This window comes from Prionailurus bengalensis, unplaced genomic scaffold (assembly GCF_016509475.1).
Source record: "Prionailurus bengalensis isolate Pbe53 unplaced genomic scaffold, Fcat_Pben_1.1_paternal_pri Un_scaffold_51, whole genome shotgun sequence".
Lineage (NCBI taxonomy): Eukaryota > Metazoa > Chordata > Mammalia > Carnivora > Felidae > Prionailurus > Prionailurus bengalensis.
The window spans coordinates 428,796-442,619 of NW_025091155.1; the positions used below are offsets into that span (position 1 = coordinate 428,796).

General features: G+C 47.3%; 1 protein-coding gene across 1 annotated transcript; it reads left to right on the top strand.

Moving 5' to 3' along the window:
• The first annotated feature begins 848 nt into the window (after window positions 1–848).
• Window positions 849–4,719, top strand: LOC122478335 (translation initiation factor IF-2-like). The gene is made up of 2 exons (XM_043571962.1): window positions 849–1,322; window positions 1,492–4,719. The coding sequence occupies exons 1-2, from the start codon at window positions 849–851 to the stop codon at window positions 1,540–1,542; spliced, it is 525 nt and encodes a 174-aa protein (XP_043427897.1). The 3' UTR covers window positions 1,543–4,719.
• The last annotated feature ends 9,105 nt before the right edge of the window (window positions 4,720–13,824 follow it).

Below are 13,824 nucleotides of genomic sequence, written 5' to 3' on the forward strand. Positions count from 1 at the left end.
AGGCCAAACCCGCCTGGCCACAACACGCCAGCAGTGAGGATCCGCGTTTGGGTAGCTGCCACTTCTCAGTCACCGGCAGCAAGCAATACCGCCAGACACAAGCGCGCTTGCGCACTTCAGAAGAGGCAACCACTGCGCATGCGCACAGAGGCCTAACTGTCAACGGTACCCACAGCTCCGACGCCCCCCTCGCCAGGCCCAGCGCGGGGCAGCGAACAGAGGGGAGGGGGCTCCGGTGGGGGGTGGGCCGGGGTCCCAAGCCGCGGAACCCAGCGGGAGCCGGCACCTCTGCTCGCCACGCTCGGGTCTCGCCTCGGCACGCTTCTCGCCCCACGCGCGCCTCCCGAGGGGCCCCTCCCCCGCGCCGCGGCCCAGGGTGCAGCCAGGCGGCCCTGCCTGGACCGCGGGAAGGGGTGGAGGTGGGGCGGGAGGCGGGGATAGGGGCCGGGCCCGGGGCCGCGACGCCCGCGAAGCCTGGAGCCCGCTGCAGCCGCCACCGGATCCCGGGATGGGACGAGAGACTGCGGCGGAAGCCAGCATCTCCCAGCCTGGAGCTCCGGGGCCGCGGAGCCAACGCCGCCGCCGCCGCTGTTGCCTCTGCTGCTGAGACCAGGCTGGAGATGGGTGAGTTGACACTGGCGTCCCGGGGGACCCGCGCCACAGTCCCTCCATCCACGCACTCCTGGCCCTCCGCCTTGAACTCCGCGCTGCCGGCACAATCCCCCCCCCCACCCTCACGCCTTCAGGGCTCCCACAGCCCCCTCCCTCCCTGAGCATGACCCTAGGGGCGGGAGCGGGAACCCCGGGCCCGGGGGTTGGGGGCTTCGAGACAGGGAGGTGGGGGCCGGATGCCAGGGAGACTACTGGGCTCCCACTCCCACGCCCAGGCCCAGCTGGGCACTGTGAACGGACGGGAGGGGGCTCCGGTGGGGGGTGGGGCGGGGTCCGGAGCTGCCAAGCCAGGCGGGAGCCAGCACCTATGCTCGCCGCGTTCCGGCCTGCCTTTGGCACCCCTCTCACCCCACACGCCCCTCCCGGGGGGCCCTTTCCGCGCGCCGCGTCCCAGGGTGCAGCCTGGCCGCCGTGCCTGGACCGTGGGAAGGGGTGGAGGTGGGGCCGGGACGCGGGGCTATGGGCCGGGCGCGGGGCCGCGATGCCCGCGATGCCGGGCGCATGCCTCAGCCTCTGCCCGAGCCCGAGATGGGGTCACAGACTGCAGCAGACGCCAGCATCTCCCCGCCGGGGCCTCGAGGACCGGGCAGCCATCGCCGCCATCGCCGCCGCCGCTGTTGCCTGCGCTGCTGAGACCCGGCTGGAGATGGGTAAGTTGACCCTGGCATCCCAGGGAACCCGCTCCGCAGCCCCTCCATCCACGCCCTCCTCCTGGCCCTCCGCCTCCATCTCCGCCTCCACTTGACTCCTGAATGACTCTGTCCCCTTGTGGTGATGGTCTGGTCACTGCTGTTCCTTTCTCTTCTTTCTCACACTCAGTGGGACATTTGGGCACTTGCGGCCCTTTTCCGGAATGCTCTCGGGATCTAGCAGAGGGAAAAGACTAGTCAGAGGAGCAAGAACAGACTGGCGGCTCCATATGAAGGAGCAGGCCCCGGTGCCTACAGCCCTGCATGGTGCCCTGTGCCATTTGGTGAGGGATTCTTGAGTGTCCCCCGGTGGAGACGGTCGGGTCCTGAGCCGAGGGCGCCGCGGCCCCTCGAAGGCAGGGGTGGGCAGAGTTGGATTGGGAAGGGAAAAGAGAAAGGGCTCTATGTTCCCGCTCCACAGAGGCTCCCCAGGCGCACCTGCTCCAGGCCACCTCTCCTGAAGGAGGTGGAAGACCTTGCTTGGGCTCCCAGAGAGCCGGAGCTGTAGGATCTGGGCCAGGAGCAGCCTGGTCACTTCCCCAGATCCCCGTGAGGCAGTGTTACCAGCCCCCGCTTTTCTGCCTCCAAGAGAGTAGGATTCCAGAGGTGGGGGCGGGGGGCAGAGCCAGGGTCCCAGCCCTTCCTTTGAGCCAGCAGGCAGCAGCCGGGCATGGTGCCAGGCACTGATGGGGTGAACCAGGGGTGAACTGAGCACCCAGGGGTGAACTGAGATCCCTTCCTGTTTCCCCTCCTTCCTTGCCGGGTCTCCTCCGGCCCATCAGCCATGCTGCTCAGAGCGCTTTGAAGGCTGGAGCCCTTCCCCGTGTCTCTGCTCTCCACCACTTCGCTCCCATTGTGGGGGACCCGTCGAGTTCCTGTACATGAGCCACCTCATCGGGGTGTGCCTTGCCCAGTCAGGACTAGACTTTTTCCAACCCCAGACCAGTTGTGAGAGCCCAGCAGCACTGACTGCAGCTGCAGGTGTGTGGATTTGGGGGCGGAGGGGGGCTGTCGTCAGCACCTCCTTTGCATCAGGCTCTGTGCTGGGGCCCCAGGAGAGTTGGTCAGCACCGTCCAGTGTAGGGTGAGGAGCCCTGCGGGGCAGGCCAGGGGTGAGGCAGCTCAGTCCTTCCTCAGTCTGGGGGAAGTGCAGTTCAGCTGAGCCTACCTTGGCAGGGAGTGAAAGATTACACAGAAACTTGGAGCCTCCTAGAGGATTTGGACTTTATCCTGGGAGCAGGTGTTCCAAGCTGAGAGGGACAACATCAGATGTGGCTTTTGCTAGGCTCGTGGGGCTCAAGCCAGGAGCCCCTTCCCTGGCAAGGCTGTTGCTGTTGTCCTGGTGAGCATGGATGGTGGCGCAGGCAGCGTGGGAGAGTGGCACAGGGGGCCGGGTGGGACGACGAGTACCTGGGCATTGAATAGATGTGCCTGGCAATGGGGAGCTCGAGGTCAGCGAGAAGCCAGATTCTGGATGACTGCTGGGATCCTGGCCTGGGAGACTGGGTGGATGGTCATATCTCGGGTTATCAGCTCAGGTTTCCGGAACCACAATTTGAGCAAGTTCTTTGTGCCTGGTTTTGCGGCAGAGGGTCCCAGGCAGGATGGGAGCCAACTCTGAGCCCAGGCCTCTGCCCTCTACCTTGGCCCAGACCCTGCCGGGTCTGCTCGTCTCTCTCCCTTCACCCTACAGCACTTTAGCCTCTTGAGTGCACGGCTGCACCTCGCAACTGTGCCCTGTACACATGGGGGAGCGCCACTCCACTCCTGCTACCTGGGTACACGGGGACCGCCCTCTGCACTGGCTCACCGCAGACCCTGTGCATTGATGTGTCTCATCCACTCACTGTGCAAGGGCATTTCCCCCAGGCCACAAGGCGCAGCTCCTGTAACAAAGCCTCTCTGCACTATAGCTTGAATCTGTCACCCTCCTGGCCCTGTGCTAGAGCAGGCTCCAAGAGGACAGAAGAGGGCTGGGGCACACCCTCCCCTCCCCTCCCCTCCCCCACCTCAGGCCTGTGGGCTAGAGATGGAGCTGAAGCTCCCTGCTGAAGTGGCCCTTTGTACATTGTCCCCCTGGAGGATGGGGGAGCCTGGTGGGAGGGACTGGCACTGCCCGACACCATGTGCTGATCTCAGGGGCACTGAGGATCCAGGTGGGGAGTGCAGGGAGTGGGGGGGGGGTTCACTGGGCCTTGGATCAGGGGAGAACACCCTGCCATGTATGGGCTCGCACTGGCCGGGCCTGCCGCCCCACACTAGATGGTACTTGTCATCACTTCTCTGGCAAGGTGTGTCCTCAGGCACCAGTTGTTTAGGGAGCTTCTGCTCCAGGCCAGGCTTTGTTCTAGGGGGTGGGGCTCCACTGTGCCTGGTGACCGGTGACTGAGGCTTGCAGGCTTAAGATGACCCTGCTCTCCTGTTGACATTCTGAGTGCCAGGGTGTGGGTGGGGGAGACAAACCATGAACAGGTAAACAAGGAGATGGCTAGCTTCCGCTGTGAGTGCTGGGGAGAAGAAAACATGGGCAGGGGACAGCCGCTGTAGCTGGAGGGCCAGGTGGGCTCCTCTGAGCAGGCAAACACATTCCAGGCCGAGGAGCAGCCAGTGGGAGGACCCTGAGACGGACAGGTGGGGACTGTGACTGGAGCCGTGTGGACGAGGGCGGCGAGGGCAGCAAAGATTCCAGGACTAGAATGGCGGGGTCTGTGGGCCCAGAGAGGAGTTTGGATTTCATTCTGAGGGAGACTAGTGTGCGGTGGGGTCGAGGGGAGGGTCTTGTGGGAGGAGGTTGGGTGGGGTGGGGGGAGGGGAGACGTGCCCTGGTGGGGACTTTGCAGTGACAGAATTTGTGGGGCCCAGTGCCAAATGAAAATGTAGGCCCCAAGGGACGCCTGGGTGTCTCAGTGGTTTAAGCATACGACTCTTGATTTCTGCTCAGGTCAGGAGTCCAGGGTTATGGGATTGAGCCCTGCGTCTGGCTCCGCATCGAGCCTGGAGCTTTTTTGAGATTCTCTCTCTCTCTCTCTCCATCTGCCCCCCCACTCTTGTGTGCGCTCTCTGTCTCTCTGACTCTCTGTCTCTCTGTCTCTCTCTCTGTCTCTCTCTCTCTCTCTCTCTCTCTCAAATAAAATAAAATAGAGGCACCTGGGTGGCTCACTTGGTTGACCACTTCAGCTCAGGTCATGATATCGAAGTTCGTGGGTTTGAGCTCTGTGTCAGCCTCTGTGCTGACAGCTCAGAGTCTGGAGCCTGCTTCAGATCCCACATTTCCCTCTCTCTCTGCCCCTCCCCTGCTCACGCTCGGTCTCTCTCTCTCAAAAATAAACATAAAAAAATAAAATAATGAAAAGAAAAAAAAAAACGAATGAAATCACAACTATATTCAGTTAATCTGAGAAATGCAAAGTTTGTTTAACATGAGCAAATGATGTAATTCCCCACATTAACAAATACTTTATTTTATTTTTTTATTTTTACTTTTTTAATTTAATTTTTTATTTTTCAGAATTTACATCCCAAATAGTTAGCATAGAGTGAAGCAATGATTTAAGGAGTAGATTCCTTAGTGCCCTTGACCATTTAGCCCATCCCCCCTCCCACTACCCCTCCAGCAACCCTCAGTTTGTTCTCCATATTTGTGAGTCTCTTCTGTTTTGTCCCCCTCCCTGTTTTTATATTATGTTTGTTTCCCTTCCCTTATGTTCATCTGTTTTGTCTCTTACAGTCCTCATACGAGTGAAGTCATATGATTGTTGTCTTTCTCTGACTAATTTCACTTAACATATTACCCTCCAGTTCCATTCATGTAGTTGCAAATGGCAAGATTTCATTATTTTTGATTGCCGAGTGATATTCCATTATATCTAGATACCACATCTTCTTTATCCATTCATCCATCGATGGACATTTGGGCTCCTTTGCATACTTTGGCTATTGTTGATAGTGCTGCTATATACATGGGGTGCATGTGTCCCATCGAAACAGCACACCTGTATCTCATGGATAAATGCTTAGTAGTGCAATTGCTGGGTTGTAGGGTAGTTCTATTTTTAGTGTTTTGAGGAAACTCCATACTGTTTTCCAGAGTGGCTGCACCAGCTTGCATTGCCACCAACAATGTAAAAGAGATCCTCCTTCTCCACATCCTCGCCAACATCTGTTGTTGCCTGAGTTGTTCATGTGAGCCATTCTGACAGGCAGAAGGGGTTAGCTCAGTGTGGTTTTGATTTTTATTTCCCTGATGATGAGTGATGTGGAGCATTTTTTCGTGTGTCAGTTGGCCATCTGGATGTCTTCTTTGGAGAAGTGTCTATTCATGTCTTTTGCCCATTTCTTCACTGGATTATTTGTTGTTTGGGTGGTTGAGTTTGAGAAGTTCTTTGTAGATTTTGGATACTAACCCTTTATCTGATATGTCATTTGCAAATACCTTCTCCCATTCTGTCAGTTGCCTTTTCGTTTTTCTAATTGTTTCCTTCGCTGTACAGAAGCCTTTTTGTCTGATGAGGTCCCACTAGTTCATTTTTGCTTTTGTTTCCCTTGCCTCCGGAGACGTGTTGAATAAGAAGTTGCTGCGGCCAAGATCAAAGAGGTTTTTGCCTGCTTTCTCCTTGAGGATTTTGATGGCTTCCTGTCTTGCATTGAGGTCTTCCATCCATTTTGAGTTTATTTTTGTGTAAGAAAGGTGTAAGGAAGTGGTCCAGGTTCATTCTTCTGCATGTCGCTGTCCAGTTTCCCAGCACCGCTTGCTCGGGAGACTCTCTTTATGCCATTGGATATTCTTTCCTACTCTGTGAAAGATTAGTTGGCCATACGTTTGTGGGTCCATGTCTGGGTTCTCTATTCTGTTCCATTGATCTGAGTGTCTGTTCTAGTGCCAGTACCATATTGTCTTGATGATTACAGCTTTGTAGTATAGGTTGAAGTCTGGGATTATGATGCCTCCTGCTTTGGTTTTCTTTTTCAAGATTGCTCTGGCTCTTTGGGGCCTTTTCTGGGTCCATACACATTTTAGGATTATATGTTCTAGCTCTGTGAAGAATGCTGGTGTTACTTTGATAGGGATTGCATTGAATATGTAGATTTCTTTGGGTAGTATCGACATTTTAACAATATTTGTTCTTCCTATCCAGGAGCATGGAATCTTTTTGCCATTTTTTTGTGTCTTCTTCAATTTCTTTCATAAGCTTTCTGTGGTTTTCAGTATATACATTTTTCACCTCTTTGGTTAGATTTATTCCTAGGTATTGTGTGGCTTTTTGTGCAACTGTAAATGGGATCGATTTCTTGATTTATCTTTCTGTTGCTTCATGTTGGTGTATAGGAATGCGATTTCTGCGCATTGATTTCATATCCTGCAAATTTGCCGAATTCAGGAATCCATTCTAGCAGTTTTGTGTGGCATCTTTCGGGTTTTCCATATAGAGCATCGTGTCATCTGCAAAGAGGGAAAGTTTGACCTCCTCCTGGCTGATTTGGATGCCTTTTATTTCTTTGTGTTGTCTGATTGCAGAGGCTAAGACTCCCAATACTATGTTGAGTAACAGTAGTGAGAGTGGACATCCCTGTCTTGTTCCTGACCTTAGAGGGGAAACTCCCATTTTTCCCCACTGAGGATGATATTAGCATTATGATCTAGAGGTATGCTCCTTCTCTCCCTACTTTCTTGAGGCTTTTTATCAAGAAAGGGTGCTGTATTTTGTCAAATGCTTTCTCTGCATCCATTGAGAGGGTTATATGGTTCTTGCCCTTTCTTTTATTGATGTGATGAATCATGTTAATTGTTTTGCAGATATGGAACCTGCCCCGCATCCCAGGTATAAATCCCGCTTGGTCGTGGTGAGTAATACTTTTCATGTATTGTTGGATCCGGTTGGCTAATATCTTGTTGAGAATTTTTGCATCCATGTTCCTCAGGGAAAGTTGTCTATAGTTCTCCTTTGTAGTGGGGTCTCTGACTGGTTTTGGAATCAAGGTAATGCTGGCTTCATAGAAAGAGTTTGCAAGTTTTCCTTCCATTTCTATCTTTTGGAACAGTTTCAAGAGAATAGGTGCTAACTCTTCCTTATATGTTTGGTAGAAATCCCCACTGGAAAGCCATCTGGCCCTGGACTCTTGTTTTTTGGCAGATTTTTGATTACTAATTCGATGTCCTTACTGGTTATGGGTCTGTTCAAATTTTCTATTTCTTCCTGTTTCAGTGTTGGTAGTGTATATGTTTCTAGGAATTTGTCCATTTCTTCCAGATGACCCATTTTATTGGCAAATTGCTCATACTATTCTCTTATTATTGTTTTTATTTCTGCTGTGTTGGTTGTGATCTCTCCTCTTTCATTCTTGATTTTACTTATTTCGGTCCTTTCCTTTTTTCATCTTTGACCAGACTGGCTAGTGGTTTATCAATTTTGTTAATTCTTTCAAGGCACCAGATTCTGGCTTGATTGATCTGTTCTACTGGTATTTTTCTGTTTTTTTGTTTGTTTGTTTGTTTGTTTCGATAGCATTAATTTCTGCTGTAATCTTTATTATTTCCTGTCTTCTGCTGGTTTGGGTTTTATTTGCTGTTCTTTTTCCAGCTCCTTAAGGCGTAAGGTTAGGTTGTGTATCTGAGATCTTTCTTCCTTCTTTAGGAAGGCCTGGATTGCTATATATTTTCCTCTTATAACCGACTTTGTTGTGTCCCAGTGGTTTGGGGTTGTGGTGTTATCCCTTTCATTGACATCCATATATTTTTCCATTTCCTCTTTAACTGCTTGGTTGGCCCATTCATTCTTTAGTAGGATGTTCTTTAGTCTCCAAGTATGTGTTACCTTTCCCAATATTTTCTTGTAGTTGATTTCGAGTTTCATAGTGTTGTGGTCTGAAAATATGCACGGTATGATCTCAATCTTTTTGTTCTTACATAGGGCTGATTTATGTCCCAGTATATGGTCTATTCTGGAGAACGTTCCATGTGCACTGGAGAAGAAAGTATATTCTGCTGGTTTAGGATGAAATGTTCTGAATATATCTGTTAAGTCCATCTGGTCCAGTGTGTCATTCAAAGCCATTATTCCCTTCTTGATTTTTTTTTTTTTTATTAGATGATCTGTCCATTGCTGTGAGTGGGGTGTTGAAGTCTCCTACTATTATGGTATTACTATCGATGACTTTCTTTATGTTTGTGATTAATGATTTACATATTTGGGTGCTGTCACATTTGGCGCATAAATATTTACAATTGTTAGGTCTTCTTGGTGGATAGACACCTGGATTATGACATAATGCCCTTCTGCATCCCTTGATGCAGTCTTTATTTTAAAGTCTAGATTGTCTGATATAAGTATGGCTATTCTACCTTTCTTTGGTTGACCATTAGCATGATAGATGGTTCTCCATCCCCTTATTTTCAATCTGAAGGTGTCTTTAGGTATAAACTAGGTCTCCTGTAAACAGCATATAGATGGACCTTGTTTACTTATCCATTCTGTTACCCTATGCCTTTTGATTGGAGCATTGAGGCCACTGACATTTAGAGTGAGTACTGAAAGATATGAATTTATTGCCATTATTATGCTTGTACACTTGGAGTTTCTGGTGGTGTTCTCTGCTTTCTAATCTTCGTTGCTTTTGGTATATATATATATATATATATATATATATATATATATGTGTGTGTGTGTGTGTATGTATATATATATATTTTTTCAACTTTTCTTCCTTCAGAAAGTCCCCCTTAAAATTTCTTGCAGGGCTGGTGTAGTGGTCACAAATTCCTTTAATTTTTGTTTGTCTGGGAAACTTTTTCTGTCTCCTATTTTGAGTGACAGCCTTGCTGGATAAAGAATTCTTGGCTGCATTTATTTTTTTATTTTATTTATTTAATGTTTATTTATTTTTGACAGAGAGAGAAAGAGAGAGAGAGAGACAGAGACAGAGGAGGGGCAGAGAGAGAGGGAGACACTGAATCTGAAGCAGACTCCAGGCTCTGAGCTATCAGCACAGAGCCCAACATGGGGCTCAAACTCACATACCGCAGTATCATGACGAGAGCCAAAATCGGACACCTAACCGACTGAGCCACTCAGGCGCCCCTTCATATTTTTCTGATTCAGCACACTGAATATATCCTGCCACTGCTTTTGGCCTGCCAAGTTTCTGTGGATAGGTCTGCTGCAAACCTGATCTCTCTTCCCTTTTAGGTCAGGGAACTTTTTTTTTTTTCCCTTGCTGCTTTCATGATTCTCTCCTTGCCTGAGCATTTTGTGAATTTGACTATGATATGCCTTGTTGATGGTCGGTTTTTGTTGAATCTAATGGGGGGGGGTCCTCTGTGCTTCCTGGATTTTGATGTCTGTGTCTTTCCTCAGGATTCGTAAATGTTTTCCGCTATGATTTGCTCACATAACCCTAATACCCCTGTTTCTCTCTCTTCCACTTCTGGGACCCCTATGATTCTGCTGTTGTTCCTTTTTACTGAGTCACTGGTTTCTCTAATGCTTAAATCATGCTCTTTTGCCTTAATCTCCCTCTTTTTTTTCTGCTTCGTTATTCTCTATATGTTTGTCCTCTATATCACAGATTCTCTGTTCTGCCTTGTCCATCTTTGCCGCCCCTGCATCCATCCGTGATTGCAGCTCAGTTACAGTATTTTTAATTTCATTCTGGCTATTTTTTATTTCTTTTATCTCTGCAGAAAAGGATTCTAATCTATTTTCGACCCCAGCTAATATTCTTATTATTGTGATTTTAAATTCTGGTTCAGACATCTTGCTTGTATCTGTGTTGGTGAAATCCCTGGCTGTCATTTCTTCATGCTGTTTCTTTTGGGGTAAATTCCTGCTGAATTCTGTGGTTCAGGTTGTGCAGATTGTTCTGTTAGTCCTCCGATCAGTGTTCTAGGTGTGTAGGATGGTTTCGTGTTGGCCTGGCTGTATTTCATGGATGGGAGACACACACAAAACTTCCATGCTGTTCCGCCATCTTGGCCCCTCCCCCCATTCACAAATATTTTGAAACCTTATCTCAGGGTACCTGAGTAGCTTAGTCGGTTAAGCATCCAACTTAAGCTCAGGTCATGATCTCACAGTATGTGAGTTTAAGCCCCACGTGGGGTTCGCATTGGGCTCACCACTGTCAGGGCAGAGCTTGCTTCAGATCCTGTCTCCCTCTCTCTCTGCCGCTCCCCTGCTGGCTTGCTTGGTCTCTCTCAAAAATAAACAGTTAAAAAAATTATCTCAATAGATGTGAAATAAACATCTTTTCACATTCAATATTCATTCATGACAGAACTTAGAAAACTAGTATTATAAGGGAACTTCCTTAATATACTTGTAGCAGAAAGAGCCTAAGTGACCCCATAATATCTGCCCTTTAGTGTTGTCACCTTTTCTTTATAATTCTTTTCTCTTAAGATCTGTGACTTGACTCTAGCTATTACAATATGGCAAATATAAAGGAATGTTGCAGACATAATTCAGTTAATTCAGAGTCAATCAAAAGAGGATTATGCTAGGCAAACCTGATCTAATCACATGAACACCCTTCACATGAAGGAGGACTGAGCCTTCTCTGAAGTGACATTCTCCTTGCTGGCCTCCTAAACTAAGCGGCCATATTGAGGAAGTCTACGTGGCCAAGAACAAGGAACAGCCTTGCTCTAGGCTGAATATTTGTGTCCCCACTCACCCAAATTCATGTGTTAACTCTTAATGTTCAACGTGATAGTATTTAGAAGAGGGGGATTTGGGAAATGATGAAGTCACGAAGGTGGAGCCGTCATGAATGTGATTAATGCCCTTATAAAGGAGGGCTGTGAGAGCTCCCTTGGCCCTGCGCCAAGCAGGAAGACCAGCATCCACGAACCAGGAAGCAGGCCGTTGCTGTACACTGCATCTGCCAGTGCCTTCATTTTGGACTTCCCAGCCTCCAGAACTGTGAAAAATAAAACTTTTTTTTTTTTTTCATAAGCCTATGGTATTTTGTTAGAGCAGCCCAAAAGGACTAAGACAAGTGTCTGGGAACGCTTAGGACCTAAGCCTCCAACTAGCCGACAGCTAGCAAAGAGCTGTGGAAATGAGTCCAGTCATGCAGTCACAAGGAAATTCTCTTAAAAATAAACTCAATGGGCTTGGAAGGAGATTCTTCCCCGTTGAAGCACCCAAATGGGGAAGCGCATTCTAGTGGACACCTTGGCTACAGCCTTGTGAGACCCTGAACAAAGGACCCAGCTAGGCCATTGCTTAGCTTCTGGCCCATAAAAATGTGAGATAAATGCGTGTGGCTTTAAGGCACTGTGTTGATGGTGATCTGTTGTAAACGGCAAGAGCAAACTAAGAGACTAATAAAAGACATACACTTTTAAAAAACCCACTATCTACATAGTTATAGAAAACTACTGTTACATGTTGCAATTTCAAGAAGACATGAACACTCACTATCCTCACATTTACTCAACGTCATTCTTGTAGTAGGAAAGAAAAAAAAAGAAAGCTCTAGGAATTGGAAACAAAAATGCCACTATTTATAGATTTATGTCGCTGCATGTACCAAATGCAAGGAATCTGCAGATAAAACACTTGAGTAAGAAACAATATATTGTGGGGAATAAGCTTAGACAATTAAAAGACTAGTTGTTTGGAAAAATCGGTATAATAAATGTCTTTCCTTACAAACTGTTGGCCGATTCGATGCAATTCCAATGAGAAACGGCTTTGGAGAGCTTGCCAAGTTGATTATAAAAGACCTGTGGAGCCCTTCCTTCCTTTCTTCTTTCTCATCCCCAACATTTTAGTTCCCAGTCCTAGAAACAGAGGCATGGAGTTGGAGTCCAGAGTGAGGTGTTGAAGCTTAGACAGAATGGGGAAGGCATTAGTGTGGGACAGTCACCCTGCACAGTGTTCGAGCTCAAGTGAGAGCATCCCTGAAAGGTGAATGGTAAAGAATAATGAAGTATCACAGACTGAACAAGGTAGGGAGGCATCTGCACAGGGGAAGAATAGCCCAGCGTGGGTTTTCAGAACCTGCAGGGGGGCAAATCATCTGCAGAAGAGGTGGACTGGCACAGGGTATCTGAGAAAGGAGATATTTACATGTCTCAAAGTACTTCCCCATAAAATACTAAATAATTGGAAAGTGGAAACCTGGAAGATGGTACCTCCAGTGGCCAACATTAACATCACCAGTATGGGGACAAATCAAAATTGTAGGTCACCTGATAGGATGCAAAGTGTAGGTTGTAGTGATACTCTTGCTAAAAATGTATGATCTGAATTTTACCATAAGGAAACCTAAGAAAAATCCACGTTGAAAGACATTCCACATTACTGGAATTTAGTCCTCAAAAGATTAAAAATCATGAAAGTCAAGGAAAGACAAAGGAACTGTTCTAGAGTGAAAGAGACTAAGACATATGACTGAATTAAATACATGGCTCTGAGCAGGACCTTCCTTGGTATAACGTATACTACAGATAAGTGACCAAACTTAAAAAGAATTATGAGGAATAAATGATAGAATTATACTGAACCCTTGAACAAAACAGTTTCAATGGGTGCACTGACTACACATAGATTTTTTTTTTTCAGTACTGTAAATGTATTTTCTTTTATAATTTTTGTCATGGTATTTTTCTCTGTAGCTTACTTTATTTTAAGAATAGAGTATGATATATACACAAAAGATTATTGGTAATAGTAGTGGTTAAGTCTTTGGGGGTCAAAAGTTGTTCATGGCTTATTGACTGTGGAGGGCGGGGTCAGAGCCCTTAACCCCATTGTTTAAGAGTCGAGTGTATAAGAGTTAATGTTCTTATTGTGAAGGTTGTATGGTAGTTATGTGGAATGTACTGACTTGTAGGATTTAAATGCTACAGGAATCAGGCATCCCATTAGCAATTTACTTGCAAATGGCTCTGGGTGGGGGGTGAGTTCTTTTTTTTTTCTCTCTAATTTTTCTTCTTTGTTTCTAAAAAGCAAATCAAAATAAATAAATAGAAAAGGTGAAAAGCCTTAGGCAAATCTTATTTCTCTATGTGGAAAGAGCTAGGAGTCAGTGTTAACAATTAAAATTGTAGATAGGTTTTATGGCACTATAAAAAAAAATGTAATATGTACAAACATTGGCAATAGCCATAGCAGGAATACATCAAAATAATGTCTAAATCTTTAGGCCCACATATAGTCATAAAAATTGGAAAATACAAAAAGCCATCCATGAACAGTACTGAAGTATTAATGATAACTTGGTTGTTTGGGTGCTGTTCAAACTGCTGGTAGTGGAGCAGTCTGATGTATGTAAAACCCTCTAGTGCTGGTTTCCACGTACAAAATGTGCTTAAAAGTTAATGAGATGCCAAGAAACATAGTTTAAAATATTATAAAGATTTTCATTACACACATATGATACAGAAACATTTTCCTTTAATCAAGACTTTGCCGTATAGTGTGTTCAATTGGGAAACAATGAAAATGTTTGGTAAGCA